This window comes from Anopheles stephensi, chromosome 2 (genome assembly GCF_013141755.1).
Source record: "Anopheles stephensi strain Indian chromosome 2, UCI_ANSTEP_V1.0, whole genome shotgun sequence".
Taxonomy (NCBI): Eukaryota; Metazoa; Arthropoda; class Insecta; order Diptera; family Culicidae; genus Anopheles; species Anopheles stephensi.
This window is the reverse complement of record NC_050202.1, coordinates 77,530,191-77,555,820: the sequence shown is the minus strand read 5'-3', so window position 1 is coordinate 77,555,820 and position 25,630 is coordinate 77,530,191. Positions and strand designations below refer to the sequence as shown.

General features: G+C 50.6%; 6 protein-coding genes across 11 annotated transcripts in view; 3 read left to right on the top strand and 3 right to left on the bottom strand.

Moving 5' to 3' along the window:
* LOC118508445 (cadherin-99C) overlaps window positions 1–14,843 on the top strand; it is a 134,218-nt gene extending 119,375 nt beyond the window's left edge. For all 6 annotated transcript variants that reach the window (XM_036048239.1, XM_036048240.1, XM_036048237.1 and 3 more), the window contains exons 8-13: window positions 8,898–12,193; window positions 12,278–12,574; window positions 12,681–12,934; window positions 13,040–13,286; window positions 13,365–13,637; window positions 13,709–14,843. In XM_036048239.1, coding sequence (XP_035904132.1) covers window positions 8,898–12,193; window positions 12,278–12,574; window positions 12,681–12,934; window positions 13,040–13,286; window positions 13,365–13,637; window positions 13,709–13,862 — 4,521 coding nt within the window. In that variant the 3' untranslated portion in view covers window positions 13,863–14,843. The remainder of the gene's footprint in view (window positions 1–8,897; window positions 12,194–12,277; window positions 12,575–12,680; window positions 12,935–13,039; window positions 13,287–13,364; window positions 13,638–13,708) is intronic.
* Window positions 14,682–18,130, bottom strand: LOC118508446 (WD repeat-containing protein on Y chromosome). The gene is made up of 3 exons (XM_036048242.1): window positions 17,739–18,130; window positions 15,666–17,683; window positions 14,682–15,588 (listed from the first exon to the last, which is right to left on the bottom strand). The coding sequence occupies exons 1-3, from the start codon at window positions 18,120–18,122 to the stop codon at window positions 14,844–14,846; spliced, it is 3,147 nt and encodes a 1,048-aa protein (XP_035904135.1). The 5' UTR covers window positions 18,123–18,130; the 3' UTR covers window positions 14,682–14,843.
* A 278-nt stretch (window positions 18,131–18,408) lies between these two features.
* On the top strand, window positions 18,409–19,705 carry LOC118508454 (pyrroline-5-carboxylate reductase). Its single transcript, XM_036048256.1, has 2 exons — window positions 18,409–18,746; window positions 18,814–19,705. The coding sequence occupies exons 1-2, from the start codon at window positions 18,653–18,655 to the stop codon at window positions 19,569–19,571; spliced, it is 852 nt and encodes a 283-aa protein (XP_035904149.1). The 5' UTR covers window positions 18,409–18,652; the 3' UTR covers window positions 19,572–19,705.
* On the bottom strand, window positions 19,678–20,971 carry LOC118508452 (pre-mRNA-splicing factor 18). The gene is made up of 2 exons (XM_036048254.1): window positions 20,811–20,971; window positions 19,678–20,737 (listed from the first exon to the last, which is right to left on the bottom strand). Exons 1-2 carry the CDS (start codon window positions 20,871–20,873, stop codon window positions 19,748–19,750), a joined length of 1,053 nt encoding a protein of 350 aa, XP_035904147.1. The 5' UTR covers window positions 20,874–20,971; the 3' UTR covers window positions 19,678–19,747.
* A 477-nt stretch (window positions 20,972–21,448) lies between these two features.
* On the bottom strand, window positions 21,449–23,680 carry LOC118508450 (60S ribosomal protein L4). Its single transcript, XM_036048251.1, has 3 exons — window positions 23,526–23,680; window positions 22,561–22,987; window positions 21,449–22,497 (listed from the first exon to the last, which is right to left on the bottom strand). The coding sequence occupies exons 1-3, from the start codon at window positions 23,526–23,528 to the stop codon at window positions 21,566–21,568; spliced, it is 1,362 nt and encodes a 453-aa protein (XP_035904144.1). The 5' UTR covers window positions 23,529–23,680; the 3' UTR covers window positions 21,449–21,565.
* Window positions 23,681–23,922: 242 nt separating this feature from the next.
* On the top strand, window positions 23,923–24,827 carry LOC118508455 (pre-mRNA-splicing factor SPF27). Its single transcript, XM_036048257.1, has 2 exons — window positions 23,923–24,102; window positions 24,169–24,827. The coding sequence occupies exons 1-2, from the start codon at window positions 24,028–24,030 to the stop codon at window positions 24,748–24,750; spliced, it is 657 nt and encodes a 218-aa protein (XP_035904150.1). The 5' UTR covers window positions 23,923–24,027; the 3' UTR covers window positions 24,751–24,827.
* The last annotated feature ends 803 nt before the right edge of the window (window positions 24,828–25,630 follow it).

Sequence of the window (25,630 nt, the reverse complement as noted above, 5' to 3'; positions counted from 1 at the left end):
GCGGCCAGGCAAGCGGGATTTGATTCCATGCCCGGAAACGGCACTGATCGCCGATCATCGTCGTCATTCGCACTCGCTTTTGATCCCGGCCGACCCCGAAGAAAGTGCGAAAAATGCCAAACCGAAACCGTAATCCAACGCTAATGCCGGTCGAATGCTCTTGCCCGTGTGCGATGAGCCACATTCCAGCTCGATGTATGAAGCCTAATGCCACACCGCCATTGCTGGTGTTCACACTTCCCTTTCCGGGGCGCGAGAGAGTCTAAATGAAGGCGCTTTGGTTGCATTTTATTTTTTAATCTACCAACCAAACCACGGCCGGCCGTTGCGATGAGCTTGGTCTGGGGGCAGCTAAACAACCCGGCAGGAACCTTCGTAGTCGAGGTAGTCCCCAATTAACCCCTACGCTCCAATCGGAAGTGATCTAATTTTCTTCATTTCCAGCCGGTTCTCGATCGATATTCTGCGCTGAATGGTGAGCATGATACTTAACGGAGAGAAGGAAAAAATCCAAAAGCCCCACCGTAAGATAGGAACACGTTGGTGAACTCTTCACTCCCTGTAACGTTACCTCAAATAGGGTTCAAAGCCTCTTTTCTTGCTTTATCCACATCCACATCCCATTTGCTCGATCTTTCTGGCCGGCGCGCAATGGCGATGGTGCTTATCGGAGATTAGAATCAGGCCTCGTGCAGCGCTTCACTCGCTGCTTCTTCTGCCTCTTGCATGCTACCCCATAGCCCCATGCCCTTCCAATACAATTCCCCCCCCCCCCCCTCAAGTGCTTAATCTAGTTCGCTCCCGAGGGTTTAGTGCAGCGCTGATTGTTGCTGACCGCATTTTTTTAGGTCGGTTCAATCATTCAACCAGCGTTACCAAGTTCCCGGCAGTGCCCACCGATCGAGGCCCACGCGTCCCTTTCTCCACACCGATAAACGATCAATCGATCTGTGTTGCACAACTTTTTAAGCAACAACAACAAAAAATGGACCACGGCTCGTGCCATTTTCTCCCGTGTACCGTGTACCAGCGAAACTGTACCAAGAACAAAACGAACGCAAGGACGCTCCCTAGTTTTGGGGTCGAGATGGTTCGCCTCGCCGGCAACGGGAACCACCGCTAGGTCAGACACCACCCGCACACCCTTTCGCATGAGTTGCCCAGCCTGCAGCGCCTGCTAGCAATTAAAGTACACCGTACTGTAGCAGCCCGTCAGATGTAGACCATGGCGACCCGCAATCAAGGTAAGGGGTTGGCCATGTTGGGCTTGGTACATTTAAAACGAAGGGTCCTCTGGAATCTTGCAGCATTCTCTATCTTCTGGGACATTAGGAGCATTGTGGTTGTCTAGAAGCGAATGTGAGCAAAAAATTGGTCCCGTAACTCTTGAGAGATTTAAAACTTTAAGAATGTTGTTGAGAATAGAGCTATCTTAGAAGTAGAAATATATACAGCCCCTCAATATTCTAAAGCAATGTTCACATCAGAACTCACAAAAAAACACTGTCTAATGATTAACGATACTCTTGACAATAATTACCGACACCCCTGTGTGTGCCCTACGGCTAAAGGCCAATTACTCGCATCATAAATCAGTGCCATTGATTTCCATCTGATCTACGCGCGAAAGCACGCTTGCCAGTAGGTGGATTAATGCGTCTTCCAATTAGTATCTGCTTCTGTTGATCACCCTGCCATATGCAAGGTGTTACTAGTGACCAATGTTTTCTGATCGTTGATCTCATCTCTATGCATTCTGAGTGCTGTAAGAGCTGCATCATCATCACCATCACGACAAAGAATAATGCACCGTGAGTAGGCGATTATGTACATTCGTATGAGGTACCTGTTCAGGTTGTTGGAGTTCTGCGCTACAAGATCTATTTAGAATTTAGAAATCAACCTCTGTGGTCAAAACCATTAACTGTCCTTCCATAGCGGCGTGGGGTGTAGTAATTTTGTTTAAACACACGGTGTTGCTTGTTGGATCGTGCAGAAATTGGACTCTATTTAATCAAGCTTCTGAACCATTTCCTAGCAGCGAGCTACACACTTGCTCCGAGCCAGCCGCTATTGATCGTTATTAGCGTGTTCGCTATGACAATGCTAATAAATCCTTCGCCAGCAGACCTTATCTCGCCCATACCGGTGCATAAAGTAGCTACATTGCAAATTAAGCTTAATGCTAAACACTTTCACCGATTTGTCAAGTGCTCTCGCAGCGGTCCGGGTCTAAAATAAGCCGATATCTTCATTTTGTGGTCTTACCCGCTGGCTATAATCACCGTAGCAGGATGAAAAATCTCTTTACGACTCTAATACCACGCTTAGCGAGGATACGTCAGGCTTTGCAATAAAAACACCTTTTGCTTCGACACGGTTACTTTTCACCGGTCGATTAACACTTCCACCAATATACACTTCCTGGAACCGGGATTCTTAATCCACCAAACACTGCCGAAGGGCATCAGCGTTGTAGAAGCATACAACACGCGAAAAGAATAATTATGAGTTATTAAATTCGATAGGTTGCATGCACGCTACCCTCATCCAACGGTGGCCTACCGTCATCCAGCGGTAAACAGCCGTTCGGTCCCTGTTAATAGCAAACACATATGATAAAGCGCACTATCAGCCGCATACAGTTCGCAGCACTGCCAAAGCATACCCGGCAGGGTGCAAAACACGCCCAAAACAAAAAAGTCAACTAAAGCCATTGGAGAAACAAAAGTGGAAGAGATAGAAACCTCAACCCTTGTTGCGGTTCTCGAAGGGTTGGTGGTCCCGGTCCGGAGGTTTTGAGGCGACACGGCGACCGCCATAATTATATAGTTTCTGGCAAGTGTGAATTTCCAGCACCGAATCCTGTACGTGATCACCGACAGCAACGTCGATCAGGTATCGCAACATTTGCTCCGTGTGAAAAATTGCCCGAAACAAGCAAAAACATCGGCCAATAAATTCGCTTCCCGCACGCTTCGATTCGGTTTCGGGCGCCGCTGGGTGGCAATCCAGTAGTTCAGGTTCAGCTTTCAAGCGTAAAGGCGTGAAAGTCTAACGACATCTAATCACTACCGGAACGGAGTCCTGCCATTCTCTCTGCCCGCAGCGACGTCCGTGATTTATGAACTGACGATGGCGTGTGTGGCGGCGGCGGGTCAGTAATATGAAGCTTCCTAATCGCAACCGACAGCCACCGATCACTGTCCCGATCGTGGTTCAACCCCCGAGTGTCGGGCGGATAGTGGTCGGCGACTATCTCGGCGATGGCCTAGCCCGCTTGACAATTTAATTATCAGCCTGTGTTTGTGTGCGATTGCTCGCAAGCTACTCGCAAGGGTGAGTGAATACTTTCTCCCCCCCCCCCCCCCCGACCTCCTGTTTGATACGCGTGCCGTTCCCCCGTTAAAGTGTCGATGCGTTTGTGGGGCTGCAGCATTCATGTAATAATTGCTATTTCCATATGCATCTCGGGGACCATCGATGGAAGACCAAACCAAAGGGGCCTCCCCTAACCTAAATACCACACACCATTGCCAACCAGTCCAGAAAAGGCTCTGCGCGGGTCCGCAATTTACGTATGGGGTAGCCCACGTGTCCCGACAAGGATGGACCAGCCACGCGAACCCGCTCGCTGGCAGTCGGGCGGCCCAGGTGCAATGTGACGGCACGGCAGACAGTAATTGGAGCCGATTCGTCCGCTTCGGTGGACGAACCTTATCCAACACGGTGTGGTGCCACACGGCAACATGGTTTGGGGCGATATTTGTTTGCTTCAGCTAGCCGTCGCATATTTGCATAAATATCGCAACAAACGCAGCCGAACCAGCCGCGTTGGAATGCGCTCTCCAGAAGCAAACCCAAAACACACACACGCGCACAGTAGCTGCGGTGGACCCGCAAGTGTCGAGAGCAGGCCACAGACCGAAACCTTACCCTATCGTAGCCACTTACCCACAGGGAGACAGATGCAGTTGCCGACGACTCTCACCCATCCACAGACGATTCCGCAAAACTTGGTCTCGGTGCGACTGGCGTATAAGGTGAAACAGATTAACTGTGCCGGGAATTAGCCTACGAAATGGGTAAATTGTTTTTGCCCTTTTTTTGATACACACCCCCCCCTCATCCCACCTCGGACATGGCCCGGGTGGTGAACGGTTCCCTCTCCATTAGCATCTTGCCGGGCGCTGTACACGGAGGCATCTTCGAGCGGGAGCGAGCGGGTGCAGCATAATGAAGCCTTCGTTTGGGGCTTGTTTGTTTGCGGGGTTCTTTTTTTGCCTAATGCTTCACGAGTACTTGTTTGGGGGTGATACGTTCGACCTGCATTCCACGACCTCGATTGTTCAAGCTGCTGCAACTTCACGGACGGGACCTGTGCACCCCCTGACTGAATCCACTTGATACGCGATGCATGGTCCTTAGCCTGCACCGATTCTGCAAGCGAAAATCAGAGCATACGACACAGGGGGCATGGCTTGAGCCCAACCTGAATGCTGCTCGACTCAAACATGGTTGGGTTCTTCAAAGCTAAACTCTATAAATCTTTTCGTAAAAGACGTCCAGCAATTGGACTATTTAATCTCTCCAATAAATTTCAGTCTGCAGTTTTTTTATCGCAAGGCTTAAAAGGCTTAATTTAGCTTTTTTATCTCAAGTATCAGGACTTAAAGAAATGGCAAACGATAATAAACCACCTTATAAGAAAATGATCAAGGTGCAGTATAACATTTGCAACTCAACCACCAACCAAAAACGAACACTCAATTAACGCTGTTCCATCTCGGTTCATCTAATAGCGTTATGAATATCCGCCAGCAAGGAGTGCTGCAAACGGGGCAAAACATCCAGCTAAGATTTGGCATTGAAAGCTTTAGTTCTACTTGCGTAACATTGAAAGATTCCAGCGCGCTATCGGAGGCCAATTTTTTACACATTTTCAAACCAACCTGCTCACACAAGTTTGGAGGTGACTTTGTTAGTGCTCGGCAACCATGGCTCAATAATAGGTTCCGTTCGTGTACGACGAAACCCAAGAACTCCCAGCGTGCCAGGAAGAAGCAGGTGCAAAAACGAATTAACAAGTCACGTTAATAGGCCAGTCCAGCAGGGCACGGCGGGTACCACCGTGCACCACACCACCAAAGGTGCCAAATGTGGACCTAAATTACGCGAGATAATAAAGATTGTGATCTTAATTCGTGGTGCAAGTTTTTGTTTCCTCGCCCGGACACAGTCTGCTGCTGGTGGACGATCCGCGTTGCGTCATTGGCGCTGGTCTTTGCGTCGGGAGCGTTTTGTCCGTTTTGGGTTTCGTCGTTTCGGGGCTAGCGCGTTGCATTCTCGATCGAAGGTTTTCCAAGGAGGACGACGGATCCATTTACGGTAACAAACCATTACCGACGGCCCCATGATCAGTGCTATATCGTTACCGCGTTGGAGTTGGCGGAGAACATTGCCGCCCGCTTTTTGTTTTGTTTTTGCAATCACACACCGAACCACAAGCTTCCGGGTTCCGGGAATAGGTGTTGTGATGGACGGGAGTTGGTTGTGATGACGTGCACAATCGCACGCGGGCGTCCTATGCAATTACGCGATCTCACTCTCCCCGCACACCGAGCGGTCAGTCGGGTCGTCAGCGAGAGTGATAAAGCTCGGCCGGTGGATGCTGTTCCGTTGGAGCCCAGTGGAAACCGGGGGTAGCTCAACGAGTTTCCCTTTCGATCGCCATTCAAGTGGAGTGGATCCTCTCGATATTAGCCGTCGTAACGAGCATCGAAGGCACGAAGAAAGAGGGCGACTCGCACCGAAATCATACGACAGAGTGCACTGGCCAGGCAAAAGATTTGCCTCGAACCAAAGTACTTGCATTTCCCTTAGCCCAGGTCGTGATCAATTTATTATAATTTTCAACCCCGATCCACACACGCACACAACAACTTTATCTTTTCTGCTGCAGGCGCCATGCTACGTGCCGAGTGGGTCCGCCCCGATGGCGTCGATTGCGTCCCTTAGTGTTCTCGATGGAACTCCTCTCGGAACGTTGGCCGTCGGCACCACACACTAAAGATAGTTATTTCCCCCTGCCCGCATTGTGGCTCGGTAGGCATCGAGTTTGACTTCCCTGCTAATGCTAGGCTACCTGGCTTACTGGCCGGCTCGTTTCGGCACTGCTCCCAAACCGGGTAAGGCACACGCATTCCTTGCGGGATCCAAATTTAATTGGAAAATGCATACCTTTCCGTTGGACCAATTTAGTGCTATACACGCTCCAGACCTATGATGAAGGTAATCGATGCCAAAAGTAATCGATCGATTACATTATCTCAACGCTTTACTCCGACTGCTAGTATTCGTGTAGGAAGAAATAGCTTAAACAAAATTTGTCACAAACTTGAGAGACAATTGTTTTGTAGCGATCACATGGTACGAACACAAGAAGCAGTTAACAAACAACTACAACGCGTAACTATCACCGCAGGAATCGACCGGGCAACTCCCCGGCCACCACCTCGCCATGGGTGGTTAATTTAACACCCATTCCCACCGTGTTCCAATTTTCACAAACGAACAACAGCAAAAAAAAAGGAAACTCCCCAAACATGCTGTAGAGCTGCCTGTTTGACCACTTTTGTTTGCGGTGAACACCCCGAATACAGCAGCCCACACCGAACGAGAACACCGATAGTGATAATTAATAATAGTCGGGCTGCGCTAATTCGATTCGAAAAACAAGGTTAAACCTTCAACTCTGACCAGCCGAGCGACGACAGAGACGCACCGCTTCAGGCTGCCCCCAGTGAGTCCCTGTTGGGTGGCATGCCCGGCAGCCGGTTAATATAGCGTTGACAGAACACAGACGCGTTTGGAAGGGTTTCTGTTTTTCGAGCGCATTGAAATCACTGCTCACGTGGTCTTGTAATCTCATCACAGCCGCGGCCATTGTTTACATTCACTGTGTTTCACAAAGCTGCCCCAAAATCGATGGCGCTGCATTATGTTTCTTTTTTAAAAGGTTTTTAATTAAAAGAAACAAAATCTGTCCCACACGAATCAGCCACACACGTGTACCGATGGGCTATCAGCGCGCAGAATGATGGACGGTGTTAGGGTGGGCACCATTCAAGCCGATGTCCTGCGGCACTCGTCCCGAAAGGACAGATGATTAATGAGCCTCAGGCCCAAACACCGTCAGCCGCCCATCCGATGGCAATTACATTCAATTTACCGATGCTTGACAAATGACCACGAGGATTGGGCGCGAGATTGCTAGGGCTACTGAGGTGTTACCACTAACAGGGTGCCAATGAACCGATTGACCGGCACAAACGGCTAGCGAGCGGTGGGCAATGATGCATCGCGTCACACAGTAATTTGCATCTCGTTTTGAAGGGATTGCTGCCCGTTGCAGCGATGATGCAGCGAAGCAATCAGCAGGACATGATCGTCTGAAAGGTAGAACGTGTGTGTAACGAGAGTTTTAAATGATTTTCTCCCTTCCACACGAGCTGCTGCATGGAATCTTCCTACTCGACTCCATCGCGAACCAAAGCTAGTGTACCGACTCTGGACACCAATAACGATGCCCGCAATGATGATGATTGGACTAGATTCACCGCAACAGAAAGAACATGTCAGAGATCGGACAGAAATCTGCACCATGCGTCAGAATGATGGCGCACGACGAAGATGTGCAAGATTCCTTAAGGGCAAAATGAAACCGATTCCGCTGCGGACGAAGCAAAAAAATGATGCACGCTGTCTAGAGCGGGATTACCGACCGGTTCAGTGGTTTCTACTCGCGGGAAGAATTTCACAGAAGTAGAAGAAGTTAAAATCCTTCGGCACAAAAGATGCCATTTGATTGTTATGGCTGGCCCTTCCCCCCCTGGGAAGGCTGTTATTGATCCACGCAACGAGATGATTGGCACAATGGCAAAACGATCCACCGCCGTCTCTCATCGACGTGGTGGCCATAATGTCTACGGAATGATGAGAAGTGAGCTGTAAAGTTCAATGTTTGCTCTTGACTTAATGGGTTGCATCGTTCGTCGTGGGGTGTTTTTGTAACTAATTTTATAGTACTTCCAGACATCAAGCATATCATAACACGGACAGGCTGGTTATGTTATATCTGTTCGAAAGTCAGACACTTCGTAACCTACGCTGGGATACCGTTCTTACTGTCCTGTATGAATTTGATCGAGTTTCTAAGATAAAAGGTTTGCAGAACAGGTAGTTTTGTTGGATGGATCCCTCTACCACTAAGCAGGTCTATTACGTCGATCAAACTAGGATCTGGTTTCATTAACGGCAGCAGTTTAAGCTCCAGTAGCACATACGAAATAGTCTTAAAATCGTAAAAGCGTCTTAGCACTATCTGCGAGAGTTGTCGCCAGTTTCAACTTGGTATGCTATTCAATAAAGTATCAATTAACACAAACTTTATTGCTCTACTTCATTTACGGCTTTTATTCTTTGCTTTTCTGACCGCTCCTGGGCACCCGGTTGTATAAAGCTGCCAATTAAAAGCGACTCCAATTACCCGATCCCTTTGCCGATCAGGTGAAAGGAACCGATCCAGCTCGAATATTGGCTCGCTGGGGGGAGGGTGCCACTGTTGCTGTTGCTTTGACGATTTTACTTTCAATGAATAGTAATGAATATACCAAAATAGTACTTAAATGCGGCAATGCTAACCAGTCAGAATTGCTCTGCAGAAGACGACACACCTTCAACGGGAGTGGGTTAAATGCGCCCAATACCATTTGCAGTTGGTGATATTTAAACCAATTTTATGATTCACTTTCCAGTAAATGATTGAATTGCTCCTGATGTCACTCATTACGAACGACTTCACTGATCAAGCTCTACCGTATATCTCCTGCTTTCAGGATCGTGCTCGAAATGCAACCGAACGACTGTCGGCTACAACAACTTTAACCATCGACATTGCTGACTCGGACGACCAGGACCCGTCCTTTATTTATCGCGGATGTGTACTGCTGGATGGAGCATGCCTCAACCCGGAGTATAGTGCATCGGTACCGGCCGGTACTTTGCAGGGCGTGCTGACGGTTACACCGGAGCGGATACAGGCGGTCGATCTCGACACGATCAGTGCGCCTATCCGGTACTCCTTCCTGAGCGGCATTCCGGGCAACTACGGTGACTACTTCGAGATCGATCCGCAGACGGGTGTGCTGAAACAGACCAAACTGGTGGACGCGTCGGTGACGGCCAAAAAGTTTGACATCATCGTCAAGGCAGAAGAAGTGTCGGACATGAAGCGATACACCACGGCTAAGCTGTCGATCAATGTAAAGCCTGTCGATGCTTACCCACCGATGATTAGCATCACCTCGACCGAGGGTTTTGTGGATGAAAATTCGCCCATCGGCACGGTTGTGATGGATGCGCACGGTGCCCCGATTAAGCTATCCACCACCGATCAGGATCTCGGCACGGAAGGTGAAGGGATGGAGTATATCTACGAGGTAACGACGCCCTCGTTTACCGTGTCGAAGGAAGGCATACTGCGCGTTAACGAGGAAGGGCTTGACCGTGATCCTCCCAGCCCGGGAAAATATCTGTTCCAGGTGGTGGCCCGGGAAGCGAGTGGCAATGCGGCCAGTGCGCCGATGAGCCTTACGGTGAACTTACGCGACATCAACGACAACGCACCGAAGCTGGCAATGGTTGCGCCGGTTACGCTGATGGCGGGCGATGGCCGACGGTTGGTGACCAAGGTTCAGGCTACGGATAACGATGCCGCCGATAATGCCGTCATTACGTACTCGATCTTCCACGTGTCCAACAACGGTGGCAGCAAGTTTGCCATCGACCCATCCACGGGTGAGATCGAAACCAGGACCCGTTTAAATGCTGGCGAGCAGTACAGCATCACGGTGCAGGCCTCGGACGTCGGGGGACTGTCGTCGCAGGCCATCGTCGAGGTGACAATCACACCCGGCCCAAACACGAAACCGCCACGGTTCGCCAAACCGGTGTATGAAGTGCAGGTGAGCGAGGGTGCTGAAATTAACTCCACCGTCATCGTGCTCAAGGCGGAAGATCCTGAGAATGATCCGGTCAGCTACGCCATCACGACCGGGAACGATCTGCGCCAGTTTTCGATCGGCAAGGACAGTGGCGTGATCAGCGTGATCCGGAAGCTCGATCGTGAGGATCTTACGCGCTATCAGCTGATCATACGGGCAGAGGACAATGGAGGCTTAGCGAGCAGCGCCACCGTTAACATTAAGGTGACGGATATTAACGACAAGAATCCCGAGTTCGATGAGCGTAAACTGCCGTACGTGTTTGCGGTGGACGAGGGTAGGGAGAACGTGGCGATCGGAACGGTACACGCCACCGATGCCGATGAAGGTATGAACGCGGAGATCACGTACACCATCCCGTCGGACATTCCGTTCAAGATCGATTCAAAGTCTGGTGAGGTACGCACGAAGGCCGCGCTTGACTACGAGAAGCAGAAGGAGTATCGATTTGTGGTGACGGCAAAGGACGGTGCACCGGAACCGCGTCTCGGTACGGCCAGTGTCACGGTGAAGGTACGCGACATCCCGGACGAAGTGCCCAGATTTATGGAGTCAACCTTGGAGGTGAAAGTGCCGGAAAACGTGCCTGACCTGACGGTTACCACGGTGCGGGCATTCGATCCGGACACGAAACCCGAAATTACGTACACGCTGAAGCGCGGTCCCGGCGATCTGTTCAAGGTGGATGCGCGTACGGGCCAGATCAAGACGATACGCGGGTTGGACTATGAGAAGGACAAGATGCACGAGCTGATCGTCGGTACGCTCGAGAACAATGGCACCAATCCGGGCGACTACATACGGATCATGGTCGAGGTGGAGGACCGGAACGATATTCCACCGGTGTTTGTTTCGATTCCCGAACCGGTCAGCATCAACGACAATCTGCCGATCGGAGCAATCGTTGGATCGATGCCGGCAGTCGACGGGGATGGATCCTCGCCCGGCAACGTGGTACGGTACGAGCTGGTCGGGCGCGGTAAAGCGCTAAAGTACTTCCAAGTGGATGCCGATTCCGGAATCGTACGGATACGCGACGACCTGGGCAAGGAGGAGGACAGTGAGTATCTGATTGATGTGCGTGCCTTCGATATGGGCGAACCGCAGCTGAGCAGTGTTTCGACGCTTCCCGTCTACGTGGGTCACATCCCGGCCAATCCGAACGGTGATTCGGCCGAGTCGCGGCTTGAGAACGGTGGTATCGTGAATCTGGAGGTGCAGGGGCTCGCGTTTAGTGACGATAGTTACACCACGAGCGTGCCGGAGTCTACGGGCGTTAATGCGACCGTTAAGCTCATTCAAATCATCAACTCGAAGAAAGCCACCAAACACAACGGTGGCTTCAGCTGCGAACTGATCGGCAATGCCGATGGGCCAAAGTTGTTCCGCGTCACCATCGAGGACCATGCCTGCGCACTGATACTGATCGCTCCGCTAGACTACGAGACGGCCGCCAGCCACACGCTCGAGGTTCGGCTGGCAAGCAACAAGTATTTCGTTAACCAGCACAAAAACACTGCCACGGTGAGGGTGATTGTGCAGGACGAGAATGACAACTCGCCCCAGTTTGTGTTTCCCAAGACGTACCAACAGAGCACGCGCAACGACACGTACTACGCGGTGATCAATGCCGACGCGGACATTGAAACGCCCTTGCTGCAGGTGAAGGCAACCGACCGTGACGTAGGACCGTACGGCCAGATCAAGTACGCGCTGCTGGATGTGGACGAGCAGCTGAACGAGATCCCGCACGAGGACGCACCGAGCACGTACTTCACGATCAGCGAAGACACGGGCATGCTCAAGACGCAACGATCGTTCCAGGGCGTTCGGCAGACGCCGCTCGTATTTTTGGTGGAAGCGCGCGACAATAATGGCAACAGTTCGACCGGCACGGTACACAAGGCACGGGCCCGCGTTGTGGTCAACCTGATCGCCGATATCAATCGTATGACGCTCGTATTTCTGGACTCGAACCCAAAGGACATGCGGCGCCATGCGCGCAATCTCGAGGAACTGTTGCACGAGAAAACGGACGGTTTGATAACGGGCATCGAGCGGGTCAGCGTTCGTAAGGTGCTGAACGAAAACGGCACCGCCGAGGAGGTGAACGGCGCAACCGATGTGTGGTACGTATCGAGGGATAAGGGATTTCACCCACTGCTAGCTGTTTAACATCGGTATCCGGGGGTTTTGTGTTCCTTCTCCACCAGGTTCTACGCGGTCGATCCGCAAACGGAGCGCATCCTGGAGCGGAACTCAAGCACGATCGCGAAGCGCGTCTTTGCACCGGCCATCTTGTCGCAGATCAACTTCGAAGCGTCCAGCATCGCGCGTGCTACCGCGCAGGGCATCTTTGGACCGATCGAACCGAAGCTTCCGATACAGAAAATTAAAGCCACCATCGTGGGAAACGATGACGTGTTTCCGTTCGCGCTCATTGCCGTTGCGATCGTGATTCTTATTCTGGGTTCTATCGGCATCGTGTACATTTGCATTTCGTGGTCCAAGTAAGTAATGCAGTTTTCCCCCCCAGTTTGCTTCCGGAATGGATTCCCCGCTAGCTTGACGCTATTTTTTAATGTGCATTGGTTTCCTTTTTTCGTTATTCGGTAGATACAAAAACTTTAAGCAAAGAATGCGCCAGTATACTGCTCCTGCTAGCCCCGTACGCTATGATCCGGTCATGATCAATTCCCAACAGCAGGCACCGTCCGAAAATCCGACCAGCTTGAAAGAGTACGAAACGCAGGTCCTTGCCATGGCTGTACCGCTTGCCGACGAGGGTGACGATTTGCAGCTGGACTTTAGTGCCAAAAACCATGCCTTCAGCCTAGACAACGTTAGCTACATCACGCACAAAGAAAATGGTCAGTTTGAAGTTGCTTTTCAAGTATCGTTATCCTGAGTTGGTATTTTTGAGGTTAAGAGCGCGACTGATTTATCTTCTCTTCTTTGTTCGTTCTGCTCGCCAGGTCAACACAGTCCTACAAACTCCGACGCAACGACCGCTGTTGTTGGCACACTGCAGCGCAACAACAATAATAACACGAAAAACAACAACAATCTCAACATCAACAATCGCCAAAACACGCTCAACCGAACGCTCGAAATGAATCGCAACAACTATCTCAATCCGCTCGGTTCCGGTGGAAATGGTGCGGTACCGGGTACGCTCACACTCGGCCGCATAAAATCCGAACGCAATAACTACATCAATGGGTAAGTTAGGATTAGCTTTTTTTTTTGTCGGAGAGCAATCAGAAGTCTTACGGGGTTTCGTTCCTCATCCCCAAACAGATACGGTGACACGCTGAATCGGAATAATTTAACCATGGCCCAAAACAACACATTCAACACGCTGGGCCGCAACCAGCGGAACATCAACCACGTGCCGCCGCACAACAATGCTAACCATGCGTCGAACAACATTAACCTGAACCAGGCCCACCACCATCATCACCATCCGATGCACAACGGCGGTTACGTCGGGACGGAGATTGTGACCAACACGCTTGGACGCAACAATCGCTACAACGATGTGCCAATAACGAATCCTCTGTTTCACATTCGGTAAGTCGTGCGAGCCTGCTGTGACCTGTGCGTAAAGCTGATCGCATCCTGCCCCCCCTTTTGCCTTACAGACAGAACGGAGATTTACAATCGCAGCCCCAGCTGAACCATATCAGCGCAACGAACGAAAACGTTAGCTTCGGCAAGCGGGACTACAACCAGCTGTCCTTCTCCTACCTAAACGATCTGGATCGATCCGATGCGGAAACTACCACGGAACTGTAATGTGCGGGTGCCAGGGGAAAACCCCATGCACAAGCCACCCCCACGACACGGTCCGGATGAAGATTAGACCCGGACCCGGGACGAACTGTATCTTTACTTCGAGCAATGTGTTAGCGCTGTAAAATATTGTGACATATGTGGCATTTTATCGACTATTGTTTTAATTCCCCGCCCTCTTCTTTATGTTTTATGTCCATAGATTCCAATCCAAACCATTCCCTTTTTTATCGCGCGATTAGATTCCATCCCGAGTAAGATAATTATGCAATTTCTTAAACATTAATTAGACAATAGCTATGAAACGTGTACAGTAGATAGCGAGACGAACGAAGGTAGCTGCACATTGGGCTAAGCGTAGATGAAAAGGTGGGCACGATATTAAGCAATGTTATATTTATTCACTGAGGAATGAGTCGCAAGACAAGATTCGCTGGAGAGAGCGTGGACCGGCACAGGAGTAAAACTAGCACAAGGGCTGGTAAAAGTATGTAAATAGTTACAGTCATTTAACTGATAAGCATCGTACTTAGGAAACGTTTTGGGTAGGAAGCAACCAATATATATGAAAGGCACGACGGATCGGACGCAGTGTTCAGCGCACAGTTTGAACAGGCTCCAACTGTGCTTGGCAGTCGTTGCCAACATTGGGAAGGATTGTTTCTGGATAGGGAAAACGCATGCGCAAGCAGCAGAACTGATCGACGACAACTGCCCACGGCTAGTGTACCGAAAACCGAACAGTGTACAATCTTACCGTACGTTAGGGAAATGCATATTACGTTCTAGGAAAGAGGGACGCTTTAAAATAGTACTCCGTTAGGCGCGTTGTACTCGTACAATGCATTAAAAGAGCATTAGATAGAAACGGGGTTTCTAGGTTCGCGGCAAACAATTTAATCGTACAGCTGCGAATCGTAACGCGACTGACGAGGCGTCCAAATACATCAATAAAAATCTACTCAACTTGAGATTACTTTCAAATTAAGCGTCTTTCGATTTCTCCTCGGTGTCGGGATCCGCTGGTGCTTCCTTAAATTGCAACATTTTTGTTTTCTCCAGCAACAGCTCAACGGCTGTCGAGTTTGCTAGCGTTTTTATCGGAAACTCTACCATGTGCCCGTACAGCGGCAACGAGGGATACGTTTGTTCCAACTTTATCGTCCGCAGCCTGGGTTCTTTAGATGGCAGCTTCAGCACGGCGATGTTCAGCATTGGTTCGACCAGTGCGCTACCGTACGTATCGATCGGCGGTATCTGCTTCTGTCGTTCCACGATTACGCTTCCCGCTAGACCACCACCAGTACCGCCGCTCTTGGTCCGTATTCGGGGGAAATCCTTGCCTCCTCGTAACACTTTCGCCGTGGTAAAGCTTACCTCGCGCTGCAGGTCCGGCGGAATCCGGAAACGATATCCCTCAGGGAGTGGTAGGTCGGTTGCTAACGGTTCCCAGCTGACCGGACTGCCCAGCAGACCAATGTAGCGCCCACCGAGACTCCACAGCCTTATCGTGCGATCACTGCTGCAGCTCAGCAGCACACCGGTAGCGTCCAGATAGACCAGTCCGGTCACACAGGTCCGATGGGCCTGGTATGAGTTAAGCAGCCAGGGTTTGGGCTGTGCACGGGCGGAACGTTTGGCACGGCCCGGTACCACATCATTCAGCAGGAAGGGAAACAGTATTCTTAGGGCGGGTTTGTTCACGTGAAATTTGTCTTCCTCCGGAATCCTATTGTTGAGTGGAGAAGAGACATGCACAACAACATATTCATTCTGACTTTGACCATTGCTGTTGGTTGGACTCACCAACAATTTTCGATGTACCACGTTTTCACGTATCCGAGCGCGGTGCCAGTAAACAGGAACCTGTTCGCCTTATCCGTTGCCATCGTAATTATCCGATCGCCGGCCATATGGATTCCGTTGAACTGCGCTTTAAATCCTCCGTGCGCATGATGCGACCACACCTGCACCGTCCCATTATCCAGCGAACCGACCATTGTCCCGTGGTCGGCCATCATCGGACGGCACGGAAGAAACAGCAACGACTGTATCGAAAGTCGCCGCATCTGCTCCAAACCCGATGGCATCTGGATTCGGGACAGACGACGCTGCTGCAAGCTGCCAGTCGATGCTAGAAAGATCGACCGTCTCGGTGTCAGTTTGCGTGGTTTTGATTCGGGTCCTTCGCGGAACAGGATCGGTATGCGTGAACGGGGATTGGTTGCATCGTACCGGCGGTACGGTTGCCCCGTCTCGAGCATCCAAAACACGAGTTCACCCGCATAGCTGGAGGTAGCCATCACGCCGGGCGTTGTACCACTGACCGCCGCACAAAGAATGTCGTCCGAATGCAGCTTCCGCCACTGCAATCCTCGCGGATACTCATCGTTCTCCGCGAAGGCGGCATACTCCACCACCCGATGGTTCCAGCCCATCGCCAGTATACGATTGGCTTGCCAAAAGACGGCCGTCACCTCACAGTCGTCATCCATCTGTATTGTGCGCATGCACGTTCGGCCGCTAATGTTCCAGATTTTCATCGAACCGTTGCGAGCACCGGTCAGCAACAGCTGCTGCTTCCCATCGAAGCATCCGGCCGTAATCTCCACCGGTTCGAGCACTCCATTGCGGACCTGCGTGTGCGCCTCTGTGATGATGGTCATCTTCCGGTTCAACCGATGGTCCCACACTATGATGAAGCTGTCGAACCCGCAGCTTACAACCAGCTGGTACAGCTCGTTGTACAACAGAACCGACACGGGTTTGGTGTGGCTATCACCATCCGTACGGTCGAGTGCGATCTCCGGACAGCAGGCCGTTACAAACAGCTTGTTGCTCGCTACCACTAGCTCTCGCTCACGCGCATTGTAGTACGCGCAGGCCGGAACGCCTTTCACAAGAACGGTCGAAAACTGGCTAAACGTTTGCAGCAGCACGCGATTCCGCACGTCCCACACCTTGATGATCTTCTTCTGATCCAGGCTGTAAATCTTCTCGGCAGCGTCTTGCAGGAAAACAAACGTAATGCTCGACGTGTGTCCTACCAGCACGACGGATGGCTTATCCGGTCGGTGGATATCCCACAGCCGGAGATCACAATCCGGTCCTCCGGACACCAGCAGCTCGTTGGACGGTTCGAACGCGAAACACGTCACACCTCGGGGAACGTAAAATTTCGTTACCGATGCGGAAGGAGGCATTTCTAGCGGATGCAGTACCATGCTGCAGGGTTGTTCCTCGCGCGATCGTCCGCGGGTGGAAGCTAGCGGATTCACTTCCGCACACGCTATAAAACTTCCCAGACTTTCGATGAACTGCACAGAGCGTACTATGTCGGGCAGAAGCCGCCCGTAATCTGTACCTTCCAGGGGTGGATACTTCCCATGTAGTACGTCCTGCAGAGTTACGCGCGCTATGGCCGAGTATGTTTCGCTCGATGATGTCGCCTTTCGTTCGGGATGAAACTCAAACAAGCGGATATGACCGTCGTAGTCGCCGGTAATTAGCTTGCCCGGTTCGTGATGGTTAAATCGGTACGCCATTGCACTGATCGGATGCGGCAGTCGTTCGATAACCAGCTTCAGCGTGAAGGACGACGCAACGACATCGTAGAACCGAAGCTCCGTTTCCAGTCCAGCGACGCAGAACATGCTCATATCCGGCAGGGGAACCGTTTCGAGAACCCACGTTTTCGAGCGTTTTAAGTTCGAAGGAACCGATCGTGCCGTCATCGCCGGTTTCCAGTCCTCGGTCCAGAACTGTATCACACCCTCGCGAGACGTTGTGATCCAGTGTCCTTGCGACCAGCTAACGCTTCCATCCTGAAAGTGCGTTTAGAGCCAGACCATTACCAAACACATGCGTGAGTACACTTACGTAGTACACCATCGGGCAAAAGTCGATCTTGATGATGTTGTACACCTGGCGCCGCAACTTCAGACACAGCTCGTCCGAAATGGGTGGATCAAGCGATTGCTTTACCGCCAACGGATCATCGTCCTGAAAGCCAAGGATCAGATAGCTCAGAAACTCATCCCACTGGCAGTACTCATCGTGGTCGGTGTTTATCTGCAGCCACAAGGTTCGGTACTCCTCGTCGGTATAGTGTAGCCCGATTCCGCTCAACAGTTCGCGCAGCTCCACCAGCGTAAGTCGGTCGTTCTGCAATCGAAACCGACCGTGCAAAAAGCCGATCTGTTCGCGTGTGACAAAACGATGAATTTCCTTGTCGGAACTAGCGCACGATAGTCTTCCCGCCATGTTGAACGTCAACGGCAACACGTCTACTGTGTACTTTGATCAGTGCTCTTAGTGTTTTCAACATAACCTCACTTACTTTTCAAGCGTTTTCATGTTCGCCATCTTGATGGTCCCTGTAATAATTGTTATCACTAATAAAGAGGCAATACACGTTCCATCTCGAATCTTTTTGGAGTGCTGCTGTAGGCGAAGGTCGAATTGATTTGTTTGCCTAATGGCCAATAGAATATCCCACTGTGCAGTGCTGGCAGAACAAACATAAGCAAATCATGTAAACAATTGGCGAACTGTCATTCGCGTTCTATCGCAATGGCAATTGCAAAACCAACAAACAGTGCCAACAGATTAGCGCACGAAACGAATACGCGTTGATTAGATAACATCGCGAGATAGAGGAGACGTTCGTTGTTGATGCACGGGTGCCGCGTTTGTTGATTGTTTATCCTCAACATAGTTGCCCTTGAAATCGTAGCATTGCGTGTGGGTGAATCGAACACTTACCTTAGCTGCCGGTACATCAACGGGTAAAAATGTCGGAAACGTACAGTCCACTAAAGCAAACGGTCGGATTCATCGGAGGCGGTAATATGGCCTACGCTATTGCATCTGGACTACTGAACAAAGGTACGTTTGGGCGATGTGCAACGGTTGCGCTACCATTGCTAACGTATTCCCCTTCCGCTTCCTTTAGGTGTCCTGAAAGCGGAACAAATTTGTGTGTCGGCCACCAACCTAGCGAACTTGCAAAAACGTTGGTGTCCACTCGGGGTGACGCACGTTACCACCAACAACGGGGAGATTGTGTCGAAAGCGGACACCGTGTTTATCTGTGTAAAACCACAAATTTTCCCCCAAATAGTTGGTGATATTGAAAGCGCAGTTCTAAAGCTTCCTTCCAGTGCGGGCCGTAAGCTGTACGTCTCGATAATGGCTGGCGTAACGCTCGAGCGCTTGGCGAGCACGCTGCCGATGATAGATGCTAATGATTTGGTCCGCGCGATGCCCAACACCCCGATGCAGGTTGGCGTCGGATGTACGGTGTTTTGTCGTTTGTGTACCACCACCGACACGCTGTACGAAGCGTTGAAGTTCATGTTCGGTGCGCTTGGGCTGGCGTACGAAGTGAGGGAAAGTCAAATTAACGCCGCCACGGGGTTGGCCGGCTGTGGGCCAGCGTATGTGTACGAATTCATTGAGGCGTTGGCCGATGGAGGAGTGAAACAGGGCATCCCGCGCGACATGGCCCTACGGCTTGCAGCGCAGACGGTGATGGGCGCGGCGAAAACCGTGCTGGACACGGGCAAGCATCCTGCCGTGCTGAAGGACGAAGTATGTTCGCCCGGTGGAGCTACGATCCACGGTGTGCACGCGTTGGAGCAAGGATCGATGCGCGGCACCGTCATGAACGCGGTGGAGCGAGCTACAAACCGAGCCGATCAGCTTTCGTAGGCCGTAGCCGTTATGGTGCGCTTTGTGTTGGGTCCGTAGTGGGTTATGTGTACGTGTACGTGTTTCATTGTTGATATAGTAAAATGTGAAATAAAACGTGTCACTGTCGTGTCGTGTTGTTAAATGAGTTTAAACACGTTGCTTTATTCTTTAAATCAAGAAAGATCGACCACAGCTCAGTCTTGCCTATCCTTTTTACTAACGTATTCCACACACCGTGAAGGATCGGTTGGGAAGTATTCCTGCATTTTGGTCATCAGTCGTTTCAACCCTTGTATGTACTTTCGCTGCGTTTCATCGTTCATGACGTGGGCCACGTTTTTGGAGAAAATCTTTTCACGCCCCGTACGCGCGTGGATACCGACCATCGTAACGCCGATTGGCCACGGTGCATTTCCGATGGCCATGGTCAGGTACGCATCGCTCGCATGGATATAGTCGCGCTTTAGCAAACTTTTCGTAATGTCCGTCAGGCTGTCGAGAATATCTTCCGGGATCGTTTTGTTCTTGAGCTTGCGAAGCAACGGCTTCAGGTACAGCCGCGTCTGTTCGAAGGTAGCCCGTGCAATTTTGCCCTTGGTAGCCATCCGCTCGGCGGCCGTAACCGCACTTAGCTGGTCGTTCCACATTTTGAGCAGAAACTGTATGAGCGTCATTATCACGTGACAGTCGTGATCCTTTCCGCTGCGCCCTAACCGCACAGCCATTTCCTGTATCGATTCGTACGTAACGCTGTCTTCGATGGCATAGTCTTCGTTGGAATTTTTCGCCTTGCCCATGCCGGGCGCCTGTCCGTTCGAGGAAAGGATTTCGTTAAGATACTCTTCGTCCACTTGTTCCATCGCTTCCTGGAAGTCGTTACGGAAGCCGCGATTAATTTCCGGCGTTGATATCTCCAGCTGGTGCAACCGATGGCACGATTCTTTCTCCGTTTCGCCAAACAGCAGGATAGGTTCGCCGCGTTCCCGTAGCTTCCGGATCACTTCCGACCGGGGCAACTTTTTGAAGTCATACTTAGGATCGGCCCCTACAGCAGATTGGCCGTCTTTTTCGGCTGACCCATTGCTGGTAACGCCATCCAATTTGTTTAATCCACTTTTCTCCAGATATTCTTCCTCTTCCTGCGCCAAAAGTTCACCGCGCTTAAAGTATTTCTTTTTTTCGTCCTGCAACAAAGTGCCAATATACAAACGCGTCTGAATGACTGTGGAATAGGCGGATGGCTTCGATTCTACTTACCACAAGCTTTTTATCCTCCAGCAACTTCCTTTTCCTAGCAATTTCTGCCTTTAGTATGTCCATTGTTTATTAAAATGGTCGTTTATCTCAATCCACTCGATACGATCTCCTCGCAAAATATATTCCTTTCGTTTTTCGAAACATTTGTAAACAAACAAGTTTGACAGCTGCAAAACAGTATGATTTCACGACCTCTACATCTCAAGTTTGGTACTAAAGTGTTCAGCAGCTGTTGACAAGTCGGCATGAATGAATTAAACCGACGGTTGCAGACTCATCTTGGAAGTATATTTAAAATAAAGATACTTTTCTTGCCTATTATAATTGGAGCTATTTTTTGATAATCACTAATTGAGTTAATTGTTGGCATTAGCTAAGTTTTGGGTAAGTTGCGTAATGTCATGGATGCATCCAAGAGATAGTCAAGGATAAACACGCGGCGCCAAACAAGCCGTTCAGGAGACTTCTTCACCAGACCAAAGCTTCGAAGCGATTTCCATCGGATTGATTAAGCAGTCATGATTTACTTTGTGTCTGTCGACTGTAAGTTCCTATCTTGTTTGGTGTTATCATCTTTATATGTTTGCGGCTTGCGTGATATTCTTTAGCCTGTACAACACTCAAATAAAACAACGCAATCTTCTTTCCACCACAGCTGAAAGGACTGATGGCTTTATGGTTTTATTTATGCCGATGGAAATTAGAACGTTTTACCAATGAAGTAAGCATACCGGAGCACACTAGTGTTCATCCATTTACTTCTTTGCAACCTTCGTCACGGTCTTCTTCACAACTTTCTTCACGGCCTTCTTTTCCGCTGGCTTCGCATCCTTCGCTACCACTTTCTTCTCGTTCTTTGCGCGCTTCTGGATCGGCTTCTTCGGCGCACCGTCCTTCTTTTTGGCCTCGCATTCGGTCTTCTTCTTCAAGAGCCGGGCCACTCTTGCGTCCACACGCTTCTGCAGCCGCTGCACTCGTCGCTGCTGTTTCTCGACGAAAACGACGGCCTCGTGCTTGGCGTCCAGCGGCTTCTTCTTGGCCTGTGCCTTGGCCACGATACGCTCGCATCTGCGCAGCTTCGTCATCAGCTGGGCGCGACGCGTCGTTACCGCAGCGTAAGGGTTCAGCTTCAACATTTGCGCCTTGTTGGTCAGCGGGTTCAGACGGCGGACGTGACGGTGGACGATCTTCTTCGGCGCCTTCAGCACACGACGGATTTCCTCCGACTTCAGCAGGCGGGCCAGATCGGTGTTGGCCATGATCGGGGTTGGCAGATTGTAACCCTTCTTCATCGTAGACCGCTTCTCCCAGGTGCCGTACAGCGCATCCAGCTTGGCGAACGCGGACTCGGTCCAGATGCACAGACGTCCGACATGGCCACCGGGGGCCAGCTTCAGCAGGTTCAGCTTGTTCACCCTCATCGTGTCTACGCCAGGAATGTTGCGGAAAGCCTTGCGCAGACCTTCATCCTTATCGTAGATGACCAACGGTCCACGGCGCTGGATGCGACGACGGTTGCGCATCTTACCGCGACCGGCACGCAGACGCTGCGACTTGTACACCTTCTGCACATCGGCCCAAACCTTGGATCGGCGCAGGAAGGTGACGGCCTGCTTGGTCTTCTGGTACTTCTGGATGTCATCGGAAACAACCAGAGGCAGCTCAGAGAGTCCGTCGATGATATGACCTACGATAGAGAGTGTTGTGATTACAAACAACGCAACATTCAGGACAGAGCCCAAGGACTTACCTCGCGACTGTACCAAGGCAGGTACACCGGTGGCGGCCAGCGCAGAAACCAGAGCGTAGCGCTTCAGGTTGATGTTGATCTTGCGGTGCCAGCGGCGCCAGGTCTTGGTTGGGGCAAACATGCGACCACCACGGCACATGTTACCATACGCACCCTGACCGGAACGGTGAGTACCACCGCCGCGGACACGCGGAATACGAGCCACGGCACGGCCAGTACCCCACGATTCGGCCGACGTCTGGTGACCGGCAGCCTCGCTAACGGCGTACGGCTGGCGACGGTTGCGGCGCATCAGCTGCGACACCTCGTTCACGACATCCGGACGGATCGGTGCCTTGAAAATTGCTGGCAAAGCGACTGCCTTGTCCTTTGCCGCCTCATTCTTGTCAGTGTACACACTGACCAAAGGGCGCGCTGCCGTCAAACTCTGCAAAGAGGAACATACACATACGCATTGTTAGAATGCAATACTTCGGGCTGCACGCAGACATATCACAGCATCGATTGAAAGCACCACGGCAAACGAAAACGATTTCACAATCATACATCAGGACTACGAAAACGTGTTACAATAGCCTTTCCGGTAAACAACAGTACGAACAGCTACTTTCATCTCACGCAACACACGTTTCCGGCATCTTCGCCTCGGGCACGATGACGGACACTAACTGTAACTTCCACCACCTTGTTAACAGCGACATTTCCAACAAAAACGTCGCCATTGCACAATTCACGAAACATTTGCTTTCAATCACACTTTAATCCATCGGGGCAAATGCATGCGCCAGGGGGTCTAGAGTCCTTCCGATGCGATGTCAACCACCACACCGCTTTCATTCCGGCATTCCGGACCGTCCATCACACAAACAAACGACAATTTAACCATTTACTCGAATAGTTTCGCAGCAACTGGTGCATCATCCGGTTGCCATAGCATAGGTACATCTTTTACCACATGAACTTACCATTTTCGCACAGGTTTACTCCCGATTATTCACGATTTTTGTTGGCTGCTTAAATCAAGCACGTCCACCATGCCACGGGGGACAGAAAAAGAACTATTCAAAGCGGAAGCACCCCGATCCGGCTTTTCCATGACAGCTGTCAACATTACATCATTTCAGTTCAGTGGAGAGCCGAATACCAACAAATCGCCTTTTTTGGTCAGTCGGTGATGCACCTGAAGGGAAAGTTGTTACATTTGTAAAATATTTCTAGCAATTTGATTTTGTGAACAATTCGTATCTGTTGCTGTGCTCATGGGAATGGTTTTCTCCAATTTCTTTTCACAAAAAAGCCTTTTCGTTCCGTTCGGCAGCGGAAAGCCTTTTCACCAAATGTCGTTCCAACTGTCAAACGGTTTGTTGTTAAACAATCAAATGTATCCCAATCAAAACATTGAGCAGTTCCTTTAAAACATTGAACAGTTTTATTTTTCTTTCAACAAAACAAACAGCTCATAAAATAATGGCCGGTGAGGTATTAGTGGATGCGTTACCGTACATCGATCTTGGCTACGATGATCCCGGCGTTCGTGAAGCGGTATGAAACGAATATTATATTACCGAAAACTCTCCCATCACCGAGCTGTTGGTTGTTCCGTTTCAGGCTATCGCAATGGTGGAGGAAGAATGTCGCCGATATCGGCCTACCAAAAACTATCTGGAACATTTGCCCGCCCTCAACACAACGGCGTTCGAGACCGAACTGATGGCGGCAGAGTTTGAGCGCATCCAAAACCGGCTCCCCATGGAACCGCTGAGCATGAAGCGGTACGAGCTTCCACCGCCCCCAGCGGGCAAGATGAACGAGGTATCGGCATGGGGTGAAAGTGTGGACAATTCGATGGCACAGCTAGAGCATCAGGCGGTGCGTGCCATGAACCTCGAGCTGATGGCTGAGTATGGTTGCGAAATGTGGAAATCTTACCTGGAAACGTTGGTGACCATGCAGGCCAAGTGTCAGGCCCGGTTGGCCGAGGTGAAGAAAGAGATACAGGACGTAAACTGGGCCCGTAAAACGAAACAGACGCAGGGTGGCGAGAAGCTGCGCTCACTGGAAGCTCAGTGGGTAATGTTGGTATCGAAAAACTACGAAATTGAGCAGGCTTGCGCCAAGCTGGAAGAACAGATCTATCATAAGAAGATACAGCTGAACGCGTTCGAAGGTGTGTCCGCAAAGGAGCGATAGGCTGTGTAGTAGTGTGAGTCTTAAGTTTAATAAAACAGTGTATTTCAAAGCTAACACCTGCAACCTCCATCAAAGTACATTTTCACTGAGTAAGTTTATTCATTATTTTTCTTTTCAAAATCCGGAATTAGCTCTGCTGCTAAAATACCCATGATTAGCAGTTGAGAAGCATCCCCAGATATGTTAATTATAATTTACACCCAATACAGTAATTTGATAGACATATGGCAATCTGTAAATATACATCCGTCTGCTCTATATAAGAAATGTTAGGGTACTGATTGAGATCATCGATTTATACCGGGGTTCAGTGTTACGAGGCACCACGCTACAGCAGATCCGGCCGTAGATCGGGAAGCTTATAGTTCGCAAAGTGAAACGGTGGGCCGGTCGGTGATGGCGAACGGCTTCCAGATTTTCTTGCAGAAGCTTCCTTCTCCTTACTGCTCCCAGCTTGGTTGGCAGGTTGTCTAATAGCCATGATCATGTTTTCGCTCAACTGCTGATGGTAATGGTGTAAATCTATTGGGTTTGGTGGCGGGATCGTCGTAGACGAGGTTGTTATCTCCATAGCGGATACCTGTGGGCGATTTGTCACATTGCAGGGAAACATGGCCGTTCGGCCTCGCTTTCTTCGTGGTAGTATTCCCTTACGAGCCATGTAGAAGCTGAAAACAGTGAACGAAAGCAAGGCGTTAAACAGGAAAAGCGATGCTACCCACCGGTGCACATACACGTACCGAATAGTGGAGATCGGAATATCAAACTTGAGGCTCACGTTTTGGAACGTTTCTCCCCGCGATACGTATTCCGCTGCCTGTCGAAGAAGCTCTTCCGATCGACGAACTCGCCGTCCGACGGTGCTGCCGTCCTGTGGCAT